Source organism: Cololabis saira, chromosome 1 (assembly GCF_033807715.1).
Source record: "Cololabis saira isolate AMF1-May2022 chromosome 1, fColSai1.1, whole genome shotgun sequence".
Taxonomy (NCBI): Eukaryota; Metazoa; Chordata; class Actinopteri; order Beloniformes; family Belonidae; genus Cololabis; species Cololabis saira.
The window spans coordinates 33,371,208-33,385,016 of record NC_084587.1 but is presented as its reverse complement, the minus strand read 5'-3'; the positions used below and the strand labels follow the sequence as shown (position 1 = coordinate 33,385,016).

At 37.6% G+C, this 13,809-nt stretch overlaps 1 protein-coding gene across 4 annotated transcripts; it reads right to left on the bottom strand.

The window, feature by feature from the left end:
* Nucleotides 1–245: 245 nt before the first annotated feature.
* On the bottom strand, nucleotides 246–13,240 carry zfyve27 (zinc finger, FYVE domain containing 27). Of its 4 annotated transcripts, XM_061720756.1 has the most exons (14): nucleotides 12,968–13,240; nucleotides 10,417–10,654; nucleotides 10,227–10,297; nucleotides 9,937–10,123; nucleotides 8,472–8,567; nucleotides 6,174–6,286; nucleotides 5,972–6,090; nucleotides 5,567–5,638; nucleotides 5,192–5,212; nucleotides 3,803–3,823; nucleotides 2,818–2,959; nucleotides 2,660–2,706; nucleotides 2,484–2,565; nucleotides 246–2,351 (listed from the first exon to the last, which is right to left on the bottom strand). In XM_061720756.1, exons 2-14 carry the CDS (start codon nucleotides 10,650–10,652, stop codon nucleotides 2,281–2,283), a joined length of 1,278 nt encoding a protein of 425 aa, XP_061576740.1. In that variant the 5' UTR covers nucleotides 10,653–10,654; nucleotides 12,968–13,240; the 3' UTR covers nucleotides 246–2,280. The 4 variants fall into 4 exon arrangements, with proteins under 4 accessions (XP_061576740.1, XP_061576748.1, XP_061576756.1 ...); XM_061720764.1 differs by lacking the exon at nucleotides 3,803–3,823; XM_061720772.1 differs by lacking the exon at nucleotides 5,192–5,212.
* Between the last annotated feature and the right edge of the window lie 569 nt (nucleotides 13,241–13,809).

Below are 13,809 nucleotides of genomic sequence, written 5' to 3'. Positions count from 1 at the left end.
TCTGGGCACAATCGAATGCAGCATTCTTTTTCATTATGCTTTTAACTCACCTCCTACTATATTTGCCTACTACATATGTGTGCTAATTTATTTGTTCATCCATATTCATTGCCCCCCCCCCCCCCAAATAAAATCTAATTTGTACATTCAAGCAGTCAGTTACTTCTCTTTCTTTCAAACTATCTGCTCTCACCACATATTTTATTCATTAAATGTTTATATAAAAAAAAAAAAAAACATGACCTTTGCCTAAATCTAAGCAACCCATCAACTGACTTTTAAGTCAGAGGTAAACACAGGTGGCTCTTTGCATATCAGAGGGGTTTTATAATTTATCTACATGACAAATATTTATTTCTAAGTTTCATTTAATTACACGGTTTGCATTTTGCGCTCCCTGGTGGTCAGGTATTAAATGAGCGGGTTCATAGGGTGAAAGCCACTGTAGACAACAAAACCTGTAGAAGCAAGCCAATAATTTCCGCTGGTTTTATCATTTGAAATTGGAGACTCACTGTAAAACAAACATAACAATGTGGTTGACATATCGTTTAAAACTCTTTCAGATTTTACACTTTGATATCTAAAAATACATCTAGAAAATTAAAAAGTGAATTGATTAATTGTCTGAATTCTTCACATGCATGCTGCCCAAGATGAATTACATGCATAAAATATTGGTCCAATCTCTGGATCATGGTCAGGCGGATAAATACATAAAATAGAACTAGAAATGAAATTTGATGAGAGCTTTTCAAAGCAAAATTCCCTAATATTATGATCCAACAGTATTGGCGATAATATTTCTACATCAAGTATTCCAGGTTCCACTGTACATTTGTTACTTTCTTTAAATTAAATCTTCACATTTTATTTCAATGATAATATACTACAACCTTTAAGTGAGGGACAAAATACACAGAAATAACCACTCCATCAAACAACTTGCTCTTTTGGAGTTTTGCATTAAATATATTAGATAATGAACAGTTACAACAATGTACAGTAACAGTGTATATAGGATTACCGTAAAAGCAAAGCAAATGTTTACAATCATCCGTGTCTGAGCTGATTAAAATTTGCAGCCAGGATCCACCTCCTGGGTTTCAAAGTCTCTAACCGGCTTCTTCAAGTCAAGTCCTGCTTGCGAGAAAGTGAGGCTCAGGAAAGAGTTTCAGGTGGTTTCTCCATCCCTTCAAATCCTGTTGGTTTAACTTCCATCCAGTTAGAGGAGAAGATTCAGGGACATTTTGTCTCTAGGCTGTACTACAATAAGGTTATTTGTCCACACAGGAAAGAAACAATGGAAAGAAGCAATCTGATTATTTCATAATTTTAAGAGTTTCTGTCTCGGCCTCCAGTAGAAGATCACAGTCAGAAATGTCACTTAAATAACAGCAGGTCGTGCTTATTCACTAAGTAATCGTTTATCCTGCAAATCCCATCTACTCCCTCTGGGATGCACAAACTCCATTGAGTGCAAACATAATTGGAAAACAGTATGTTTCAAGCAACAGGGAGTATTTCAGTAGCAGGTTCTCACTGTAACGAAAACACATAATTTGCTTAAAATGCTCTTTGTAAGAAATGATCTGTCCACTCACCAAATTGAGGGCAAAATCTTGAAGAAAATTAAGAGTTATACAAAACTATGAACTGTTGAGGATCCAGGTGTGGAGAGAGGAAAGCCTGTGGGGGAGTGGGGGGGGGTTGACGAGTTTTGCTGTTCTGCGTCAAACACAGAACTTCTCATTCATTTTTTATTTGAACACAAGAAATCCAGTTTTGCCTGGTGCAAACACCTAACTACATGCTCATCTGCCATCTAAAGTAAACTCACATCACTGTAATTCTACTGTATTCACTGCAGAGGCCTGAACATCCAACTTTGTGGTAAGGTAAAGTGTGTAAAGAGCCACTGACGTCCTTTGTGCTTATACCTAAGACCACAGGCTGAGTCTTGAGCTTCACCTTGCAAGATTTTCACTCCACTTTGCCCAAACAAGGGGGAAAAAGATTGATGTCCTTGGACTGTGGAGCTTTGATGCTGTGTATTAAGGTTCGAAGTCTCGTGAGGTCCAGTTGGAGTTCAAGCAGGAAATATTTGAACACATTACAGTATGAATCCCATAAGCGACAGGAAAGGGTTCTGCAAGTAGGTAAATACGGGGGTGCCTTCAAAACGCACACAGATGATATCTTGACAGATGTTTACTCGAAAACCGAAGCATGTGGGTTCAGGTTTCAGTGATGGGCTCAGGAGATGAAACCGACAGCATCTCACTGTAACTTGATGAGGGAGGAATTACATGCAGCACACACAAACACGGTTTCTCTCTGCGCCTCTGGAGCTGAGGAGGAAACATAATCAGAAGGCAGAAAATCACAACATAAACAGGAATGGGATTATATGAAGCTGTTCTAATTGAATTAATTAACATGTACAAACAACTAAAAACCCTTTGATGAATATTTTTTCTCACCTGTTGCTCCCATGGAAGATCTCAGCACCTTGAAAGAGCAGCATCGGGAACAGAAGCTGTTGCCACAGTTACTGCAGTTCCTCTGCAATATATAAAAATACATCCATTATATTTTTCATAGAAGCATTCTACACTTACAGTATATATTAATTGCTGTAATAAAGTCTGAGTCTCACCCTTTTCTTTAGAACTGAGAAGACGGCGTTACAGCTGGAACAGTTGCCTGGGAAACAGAATCCAAAGAGATGGAAATGTGTTTTAATATACAATGTGAGATTCACATAAGGACTCTTTTTCCATCATTGAACGACAACGCATGCTATTGTCAGAGTACCTGTGCTGGCAGTGGGGTAGCGTTTACGTAGTTTCTCCGTCAGTTTAGACACTTTACTGCGTATTGGTTCATTACGACTCAGGAGTCCATTTTCAGAGATGGTGTCATACTCCGGAGCTCCAAGAGGGCCGTCGTCATCCTCCTGCAGGAAAGGATAAGTAAGGGAAGAGAGAAAGTGAGAAAGAACGGCAGTGACATGTTATTTACGAGAAGATACCTGGGGGCTTTTAACTAAGAAAAGAAGACAGATGCACACCAACTCACCGATGATGAACAGGATTAAATTCAGCCAATAAAATAAAATAAGCATAAAAGACTATTTAGATGTCAGACAACATCTAAATCAAGTACTCTGATGGCAAGTACAACAACTAAGAAGTATAGCTGTAGTTCTTGCAATGCATGCATTTGCAGGTTAAATGCATACACTACATGCCTCCAGAGGGGTTTATTTGTCAGCCAAGCACGATGCCAACAAGCCCAAATAAGAAACCAATTACTCTGCCGTTAATATTCCTGCACAGCTATTAAAAGACTTGATAATGGTGTAAAGTATGTGTTTGACTTATGTACCATGTTTAAATAAACCAGTGGCTTGACAGTCAGTTGATGGTGGAAAGGGACAAGAAAAAGTACAAACAAGGGGATGTTTTTTTTAGTCATTGTTGAGGAATAACGAACAATAACTCCTCAACAAACAGGACCAGTAGATATCCTTAGTCCCTCAGCTGTACTTAAAGGCCCAGGTTGAATTTCTGCATCTATGCACATGCTGGGAATGGGGGGGACGGACAACAAAACAAATCCAGCAGACTTGTATACAAAACATGTCATAACATGCTTTCAATCACAAAGACAAAAAGACTAAACATTCCTAATGAGGACACGTGACTAAAAACGGCACGGGGGAAATTCACTTGATTTCACGCATTTGTTTCATGGATGGGTGAAAGGTCGGATGGACAGGTGGGTGGGGTCCACTTACCAACAAGACCAAAGGGGTTTCCTTGTCAGGAAACAGAACACATGAAAACAACATTACATACTAGAACTGACACTTTGGATGATTTATGAAGATACGCATTTACCACGCTTCAAAAAGCAAAACAGGATCTACAGCACGAGGTCACCAGGGACAAGCTCACAACAAGTCAAGTTTTTGTGTTTTGTGAAATCAGTACACCTTCTTTCAATTCCTAAATGTTGCACGTCAGGACATTGCAAAAATACATTTTTCCTTACCAGGTCTTAAAGGTAGGTAAATAGCACATGGTAAAGTAATAATCTAAAAATGTTACCATCTCTAAAAGACAAAAAAGGCAGAAGTTTAGGCACTTTGTTGGTCTGAGACTTAAAAAACTGAGTAATGACCTTTGATAAGCAATGTTCAACTGGTCATCAATATGAGAAGGGTTATAAAAAAAATTCCAAACTATTTGAATGGACATCCTAGCAAGTTCCAGCCAAGTTCTGACCATGAAATATGGACTGTGTAAATAAGACTGCAAAATATCCAGATCTTGTACCACTTATGCTACATGATAAAAAATTAAAAAGGGAATGACTGTGTGTACGAATAACTGTTTTGCAACAGTGCATGATTGTGATATGTTTGGTTTTCTACATTGCAAACACATCTTTCCAAATATCAAGCACGGTGGTGGAAGTTTAATGATTTGGGGTTGTTTTGCTGCCACAGGATCTGGGAGCCTTGCAGTCACTAAGCTGACTGTGGACTTCTCTATTGTACTAAAATATCTTAAGGTCAAACTTGAGGCCATCTGTATCTGACAGCAGAAGCGTGGCTGAACTCGGGTCATGCACCTGGACAATGATCCCACTCACATGAGCAAATCTATAACAGAATGGTTCAAAGTGAAAAGAGCAAAGCGGCAGGTCCAGACTTCAACCAGAGTAAAATATTTTGACAAGACCTTGAAAGATCTGTGAAACGAATGTCTGCAAACTTCAACGAACTGAAGTAACATTTTAAAGGAGGGTGAATATTCCTTCTTAAGGTCAAAAATGATGACATCATACAAACAATCACGTCAAGCTGTTGTCGCTACAACAGCCAAGTATTTTCACATACTACCACTGCATTTTGACAAAGTTTTTTTTTTTTTTTAATAAATGATGACATCATGTAATATGTCAAGAATTGTTGTTGTTTATGTGATTTTGAATTTATCGAATTTACCAAATTTTAGGACCTGGTAAAGACTTTTTTTTTTTTTTTCCTTGTGATGTCCTGATATTAAAACTTAAAATGAAAGAGGATGCACTTTTTTTTTTTTTACATGACTGCAGTTGTAGAGTGAATGTTTACTGGGTGAGAGGACACTTCCACTAAACATATTGGGGAATAACTCACCTGAAGTGAAACTGAATTTTCCTGAGTTTAGACACAGCAGGAAAAAAAAAATAACAGGATGTATATCATCAACATGAAGAGGCTTTTATTTTTTCAAAAAAGTAACAGCAAATTCTAACTTCACCAGGTAATATGAAAACAGAGTCAGATCATTAAGCTAACAACGAGAAATACATATTTCTGTTATTTCACCATCACCTGCCTACCTGAAATAAATACACTTGAAACTACTGATGTTACCTATTGAAAATCAACACATAGGTTCTAGTCTGGTAATGCTGGACTGAGGGATGTCAGATTCAAGCGGAAAAACAAAGCTATGATGTTAAAAATGTAACTGAAACATGTAAAACAAAAATTCAGGGTTGCATTTACCTCAATGGCATCTTTAAATTCGTCATCTGGCTCAGCCTCCTCAGCTTCCTCTACACTGCCAGGAGAGAGGTCCTGTTATCCAACACACAGATTCCTACTTGAATATTCGGTTGTTACCCAATAAGGCCCTGAAAGCCGTACGGTTCCAGAATTAGCACCAAAGACACCATGTAATAAACTGTGTGATGATCAATAACTTATATAAAACCATGATGAAAAATCTCATCTGAACCCCTGTCTCTTTCTTTAAAAGGAAAATAAAAATTTAACAGAGTAAGTGATACATGGATGACAGGAACAAGTCCATTTATTCATTTTCCAGAAATACAGCTTCCAACCAGTTTTTTTTTAACAACCAATATACAAGTCATCAACCTGAAGGGGTTTTCATTTAATTTCTCTCACCTCCAGACTAGTTGGTGTGGGGGTCCTGTCCAACAAATTACTCATTTCCGGTTCTTCACTCTCCCCCACTGAGGTCTGACTCTGCCCCGTGTGGAACAGCTTCCGAAGGTCCATTAAAACTGGACAGGAGAACAGGACAACACGGCGCAACGTTCACTTTGTTCTCAGAGATGAAGGTTATTTTTAATTTGGAGAAACTAACCTCTGAAGAAATCTCTGTTCCACAGGAAGATGGCGCTGTTGAGCCCGGCAAGCAACCAGCCCACAGGAGCCACATAAAGCAGACACACTGCTATCAACATCCCCCCATAGAACCTGGAAAGAGGACAAAGGCTGCTCAATCACAGAAGCCACATTGTAGGGGATCAGACACAACAAATGTTTACTTTTGAAGCAGCATAAAGGGTGTTCTCAGAGGGTCCCCTTTAGGTGTGTAGGTAAAGTAGCTTTTAAAACAGTCTGTGATTTATGTTCATTGGAACTCTGCGAGCCAGTCTCATCATTGTTATTGTGTGCAATGTGCCGTAAAGCGATACGCAGTTGTCACAAGAGACAACTGGGGATGGGAGTCCAAAGTTAGTTTGGCAGGTTTTTGCTGATGGGAAATGGCTACAGCCAAACAACACCTCCAAAAAGCAAATATTCTTTCAAAACTAAGTTAAAATTGATATTTTAATCTAAACAAAAACCTTTGGAAATACCTTAATTCAAAGGAGTTATAATTAGGGGTGGGCAAAAATATCGATATGGCAATATATCGCGATACTTTTCCAGCCGATTCAATATCGATATTAAAAATTTGAATATCGATTTTTTTTTATTTTTTTTATCCCCGATCTTTTTCCCATTCTATCACCCAGTGCTCCTACCTAAGTGACAGTCCTGGGCATTGCCACTCTCTACCAACCCTGGGAGGGCCCTGCACTGAGCTCAGGTTTTATTTCACGTTTTATTTCAATTTATAATTTATTTTTTATATAACACAATTGCCTGTCCTTAAAAAATGAAAAATAATGGACAGAGGTTTATTTATTTATGGATTTATATCTATACTGACTGATCACTGTGCCTGTCCTTGGTTTTAGTACCCATCTTTCTTGTGTTTATTATCATTTGCCACATAATTAAAGCAACCTCATACTAAATTTAATGTTAATTTCATATGATGTAAATAATATGAAAAACATATACAAATATGTTGTAACTTTAGCTTGTATAGTTATAATAAAACATTGTTTTGACTCAGTTTGTCCCATTAATTGTCACTATAATCTGATGAACGTGCAACTCGGATTTTAAGATCTATCACTATCATCTGATGTACATATATACAACTTGGATTTTAAGACGTGTAATGCATTTTTAAATTTTTCGGTGAACTATGTAGAATATAATAATCGGGATATCGCATAATCGGGATATCGCAATGTGTATCGTATCGTGGCTCAAGTATCGTGATGCGTATCGTATCGTGAGGTCCTTCCCAATACCCACCCCTAGTTATAATGATTACCTCGGAATTTTCATCTCAGTCACATATATCATTGTCCTCATTGGGAATCATCAGCAAACTGCAGAATCTCGTTAATATTTCTTGCTTATTAACTCTGTATTATTCTATGATTTATCCTTATTTGATTTATGGTAATATTGTTTGGGCAAATACATACCCTTCCAGTCTTCGTCAACTTTATTTTTTGCAAAAACGATTTGTAAGACTGGCAACTTTTTCTAACTCTACGGAACCTTCTACTCCTTTGTTCAGAAAACTCAAACTTCTTTCAGTATTTGACATAAATATTCATCAGATATGTGTGTTTTTATACAAACATATGTTTTTGCCTTTTTCTTTACCACTATCGTTTTGTAATTTTTTCACTTATAATTCTCAAATACATTCATATAAAACTAGACAGGTTAATCATTTTCATCTTCCTTTTTATAAAACTAAACACGGCCAGTTTTCCCTCAGATATCGCGGTGTGCAGATATGGAACTCCAAATCTCACATTATCAAAAGCTCTGCTTCTCTAGAGATTTTTAAAAGAAATTTATCATCTCATTTAATTCACATTTAAAAAATGGCAAGTTTTCTTTGTTTTTTTTTTTTTTTTTTTGTGTTTGTTTGTTTGGTTTTTTTTTGTGTGTGTTGATGATCTATAACCATGTAGTCAAACCTTCTTTGTTTTTGTTTATGGTCTTCGTCTTGTTGTTTTTGTTTTTTGATTTTTTGTAATTACTGTTTTACTTCCTAAATTGAGGGGAGGTCCGTTGCATAAGCCTGTTGGCTTTTTGACCTCTCCTGTCACATTTGTTTTACTATTTTGATTGCAAGTGTTAATTTTATTGTGTGCAAACTAATAAAATAAAAAAATAAAAAATATATAGGTTCAATGACTAATTATAAGACTGCAAATGTAAAATGTATTAATTCCACAAGAAAGAGACAGCCAGAGAGAGAGAGAAGAGAGAGACAAAGAGAGAGAGATACACAACATACCGTGTCGATTTGGTGTGATTATCCCAGTATATGACTTTGTAAATATCTTCTGCTGAGTGGCAAGCTGAAGACAACAAGTCATCCAGATACTTCAACCTGACAACAGTAGAAAATACACATGACCACAAACATATAACAACAATAATCTAAGAAATATTTGTGACCACACAAGAACAAATACCACACACAGCTGCAAACTCTGCATAAGCATATCAATAATTGACAGCACAAACAGAAAGTCCCAGCCAGTGGTTCAACATGAGCGTTGCAGAGGCGCGGTTTCACAGGAGCTCATCCAGGACCACACCATTCACTGTAAAGCAACACTGCAAGCTGTCCTCCCCCACTTTTGCTGGTCCATTTGGCACCAGTACTGTCTAAAATCCAAATAGGAAGGTGCTGGGGTCCAGAACATGCTCCTACAGCCACAACTTAGAGGAAAAAAAACACAAGGCTGCATTCCTGATCCTCTAGCTGTCCGCCCATGAGCTCAAGTTCCTCCAGTTTACATTCTAATAATCTATGTAACAAATCATGTAAAGCTTTTCCTTCTTGACCCATATTTTCTCCCACTGACCTCACCTCTTCAACTCGCTTGGATTTGAGGTGGTTGATCATTCAATCAGCCACTCCTCATGAAAATAACTTTTCCAATGTCATGGTTACAAACAATACCCGATAATGAAAGAGGTCCTGTATCCTGTATTACTACGGTAGTTAAATCTTTGAAGCAAAATCATTCAAAACCAGCTCTGAAATCACCTTTCAAGATCAGAGAGAGAAAAAAAACTGTAGAAAGCTCAAGAAGCAGCAACACAAATGGAGCCACTGCAACAGGCCACCAATAGACCAACATTTCAGCTAAAAAATGAGAAAAATACATGAATACTAAATCCACTAGCTCCTCTGCTTCCTTTAAAACTTTTGTAAGGAGCTGGATTATCAGGGGTAGAAGATGGGTGTAGGTTAATTGAAAAATATTCTGGTGCATAGTGTTTTAAAATTGGATTCGTATCTGCTTTGTATTGTAATGTATGTTAAATGTGTGTATTCCTGCCTTATATCTCTCTCCCTGGCGTGGTAGGCCGACCCACGCAGTCCACATTTTCTCCCACATGTCCTGACGTACACCACTTTCATTCAGCAGACCATTGTTTACGCACACAAATATCTTAAAGGACCGCAATGGAAATAAGCTCCTGCTTTATTGTGTTTTTATGCTTTTGATGATGGTGTGGCCTATGTATTTATACATTTTCCATTGTCAATAAAGATGTCAAATCAAATCAAATCAAAAAAATATATATAAAACACATAGGAAAGTCCTCTCAATCTGGCACTCTTTCAATAAAAATAATATGACACAAACTGAGGATTTTACCAGATTTTTTTTTTACCAGATTTTTTTTTTTCCCTTTGACTTTTTGATGAATTATTAAATCAAAAGATGATTTTCTTTTCTTACAGGTCTTTGACTTCCAGCATGGCCTCCTGTTTGGTGAGATGCACTGTCTGCAGGTCTCTACGGTGTACAGCGTGATAGCACCTCCTCTGGAGCTCAGCTTCTGAGGCTCTGCCCCCACACCTGTCCTGCAGGTAACCCAGGGCTGCAGGCACCGACACTGCCACCACACTCAATGTGAACCAACCAACTGATAACAGAAACAGAAAAAAAAGTTGATGATTATTAGGGCGTCACATTAGAGCTAAATCAATATCAATGTCAAATGACATTAATATTGTCACAAATCTTACCTTCAGTAATTGTGCAAAGGAAGATATTTAGGAAAATACAAACTAGAAGAGAGCACAGCGGCATCTTCCATCTGAGTAAAGGAAGAAAAAAAATAAGGTAATAACTGATTGTTCATGTTAAATGCAACTCATGGCTAAAAAACAAGTATAATCACCTGATGTTCATACAAGCCACAGAACCTTTACTCACCCGAGCATGTGGCGAATGAGCTCGACTCCATCTACAACTGGTTCTAGATACAGAGCCATTCTCTTGTAAGACACAACCATGTGGAGGAGGTCAAAGTTTGGTGCACAACGAGGACTCCCCAACTCAGAGGCATCTGGAGACCCAGGGGTGTCTTTAGGTAAGGTGTGCAGCTGCTCCCCCCGTTCCACCGAACCCTGTGAGGGGTCTTGGAAAGCTCCGGTACCATGCCCCGTCATCCCTGGACAAAACAAGCATAGTATCTAATCAATGGACAAAACAAGCATAGTATCTAATCAATGGCACCAAAAGTACTGTCAAAGGGAGCAAGCAGGAGAGATAATAAGGTCACATGACTGGCTGATTAACACAAAGGCTAGAAACAAGGCATCTGGAAACCTTTTCTTTTGTTCTTGAAGACGTTTCATCGTTGTTGTTCAGGGGATGCCTTCTGGATGGAAGGTGAAACATCTTCAAGAACAAAAGAAAAGAATGTGCAGCTGCCTTATTTCAAGCCTTTGACAGTTACAATAGCTTAGATGACCACCAGCTATAATGTGGCATGGATATTTGATATTTTGTCCGTCTAAAAGGCAAACAAAAATAATACATGAATCACACTTTTCAATAAAGAATTTATAATCTGCAATTAGGTGGTTAAAATCAGTCCAAGTGCAAGTATTAGCAATCAGTCAAATGTAGTTCGTATATTTCCTAATATACTAGGAAATAGAAATATACAGTTTAAAATTAGGTGGATTTGTTTTTAACATTGTGATTTAAGGGGCAAAAGTAATTTTAATGTCACATTAATACGCACAAACAGGAAAGGTTTTTGTGTTTCAGTCAGCGGGGTGAGGCTATGGAACAAGTTTTCAATGGAATTAAAGCAATGTCCAAATATTAAACAGTTTAAAATAAAATACAAAGATATTATTTTTCAGAGGTACAGGGATGAGCAAAATGTTTGGGTGCAATAATACAGTGTTTATTTTTTATTTATTTATTTGTATCCTTATTTTCTTACCCTGGTCAGTAGCTTGTGTTGTTACAATGTTTGTATTGTCTTGTTTTGTTTTTCCTTTTGTCCTATATGCAGTATGTGTCCCTATGTATACATGTATGTAGGTACTAGTGTGTGTGTGTGTGTGTGTGTGTGTGTGTGTGTGTGTTATTGTGTATAGGCAATATTATGTTTGCATAATGTTATGTTGCACACATTGCATTTATTAGCTAGTCATATTTAGAGAGTGGGTGAGAGTTTATAAGTTTTACTTCTTCTCACTCCCTTTCGAATATGTACTCACTGTGTATGTACTAACTGTATGTTATGTCTCATGTTAAGACGATTGTCTTATTTCTTTCTTTTTTTTTTTTTTTACAGTTTTTCACAATTGTTTAAACACATTTCCTGATAGACTACTTCACTTTCTCAAAACTCTAAACACAGATTACAAAACTCACACACAAAATGCAAAATCCTACACTTCTCTTGCAAAAGCACACTCTACCCTCAAAACAGTGTTAACTCTTCACTAAATGGTATTTCCTTCTCAAATGCCAAACACATACATCATTTGAGTAGACATTTCTAAGCACCCACTGAACACTGATGTGCAGAATGGAAGACACTATATGAATGCCTCAGTAGAATCATGCATTTGTATGTTCAGTGTTACACCTTCAGCTGTTGGATGGAATATATCCCCATATAGTATTCTTATGTATAGGCTACTCAAATAGAAAACAACACACAATTCTTTACTGTAACAACAAATACAGTAATATTTTACAGTATTTGGACTCAAAATGTGCAGTCCACTGGACATCACAGCAAGCTGCTCACCTCTCTCAATATTGCCACCATCCATTGTTCTCCAAACAAACCAGGAGCTCACCTGTGACCCTTTTATGGAAAATTACTGATTGCATATTTCACAACAGCCTTTGGAGTTTAGAAATGTGATTGACTGTGTGTTCTGTGTGAACAGCAAGAGAGGGAATTCAGGAAGAGTGTGCAGGGTATTGGGAATTGTGTGTAGTGTTGTGAGAAATGTGTGGTATGGAATGGGAATTTGAGTCTAGAGCAGTAAATGTGCTTGGAGTTCAGCAGGATTGGTTCAGCCACCTGAAACATGAGTTTCAGGTTGTGCACATTGTGTCTGATGTTCCAATAAATGTGTTTAAACAATTGTGAAAAACTGTAATATGATTCATATTCGAAATAAACACTACTACTACTACACCTTGTCATTGATGTAACCTCAAGAATATCTATTTGTGTAACTTATCTGATTAAAAGAAAAAGGCATTCTTAATTGTGTCCATCTATACTTGATTGTTTCCCTTTCCTGCCACAAACTAAAGTGAACTTTCCTGGTGCCTGCAGAGCCACATGAAGCACCAGCCACCATGAAAAACAGCTGGGAATGGTCGGCGTGGCCTCAGAGACTCAAACATCACAGTGAGAGTATCGCTCAAACTTTACATTTGTCAGAATGCACCATTCGTACAACAACAAAAACACAAAGAAACCACAAAGGAGAGGACTTACTGAGGAATCAAGCAAGTGGGACGACAGTGAACTAAAAGCAGCGGAGCAGCTGAGAGACGCAGGCGGAACTAGCGAGTCCCGGCGACATCATCAGCCTGCGGGGAGAAACATCCTCCAAACACAACATGACAGCAGCCAGCCTCCCTGCCTGGGCCCTAGCCTGTCCGAAAACCGGGGATTATAAAACTGTCCGCGAAGAAAAGTGAGGAATAAAGCCCCGATCTTGTTTTTGAGCCTGTTATCTTTGTTAACTTGCTCCGACAATGTCCGCTTCCTGTCTGATCCAGGGCAAATAGTAGATTCCAGAGAGTAGGAGTCGATGTCGGTGTCAGAGGCAGTCGATAACAGAAAAATCGATATGAACGATAGATAGATAGATAGATAGATAGATAGATAGATAGATAGATAGATAGATAGATAGATAGATAGATAGATAGATAGATAGATAGATAGATAGATAGATAGATAGATAGATAGATAGATAGATAGATAGATAGATAGATAGATAGATAGATAGATAGATAGATAGATAGATAGATATAAATGTTTGTTTAAATATGCATACAATTTAGCTTTATAGATTAACTTTTACACCATATTCTAGTTGAATTATTGAAATAAGTTAACTTTTACACCATATTCTAGTTGAATTATTGAAATAAGTTAACTTTTACACCATATTCTTCACCTGTAGCAATATTCTACACCTTGGCTGATGTGGACATACAGAGCATAGGAGGTGCAAAATATGCCATGAGCATCCCAATCTGGCCGATAAAAACTGTAACTTTTATACTGACTCTACACTCTACAGACTAACACGCACCATAATTTTTTAATTC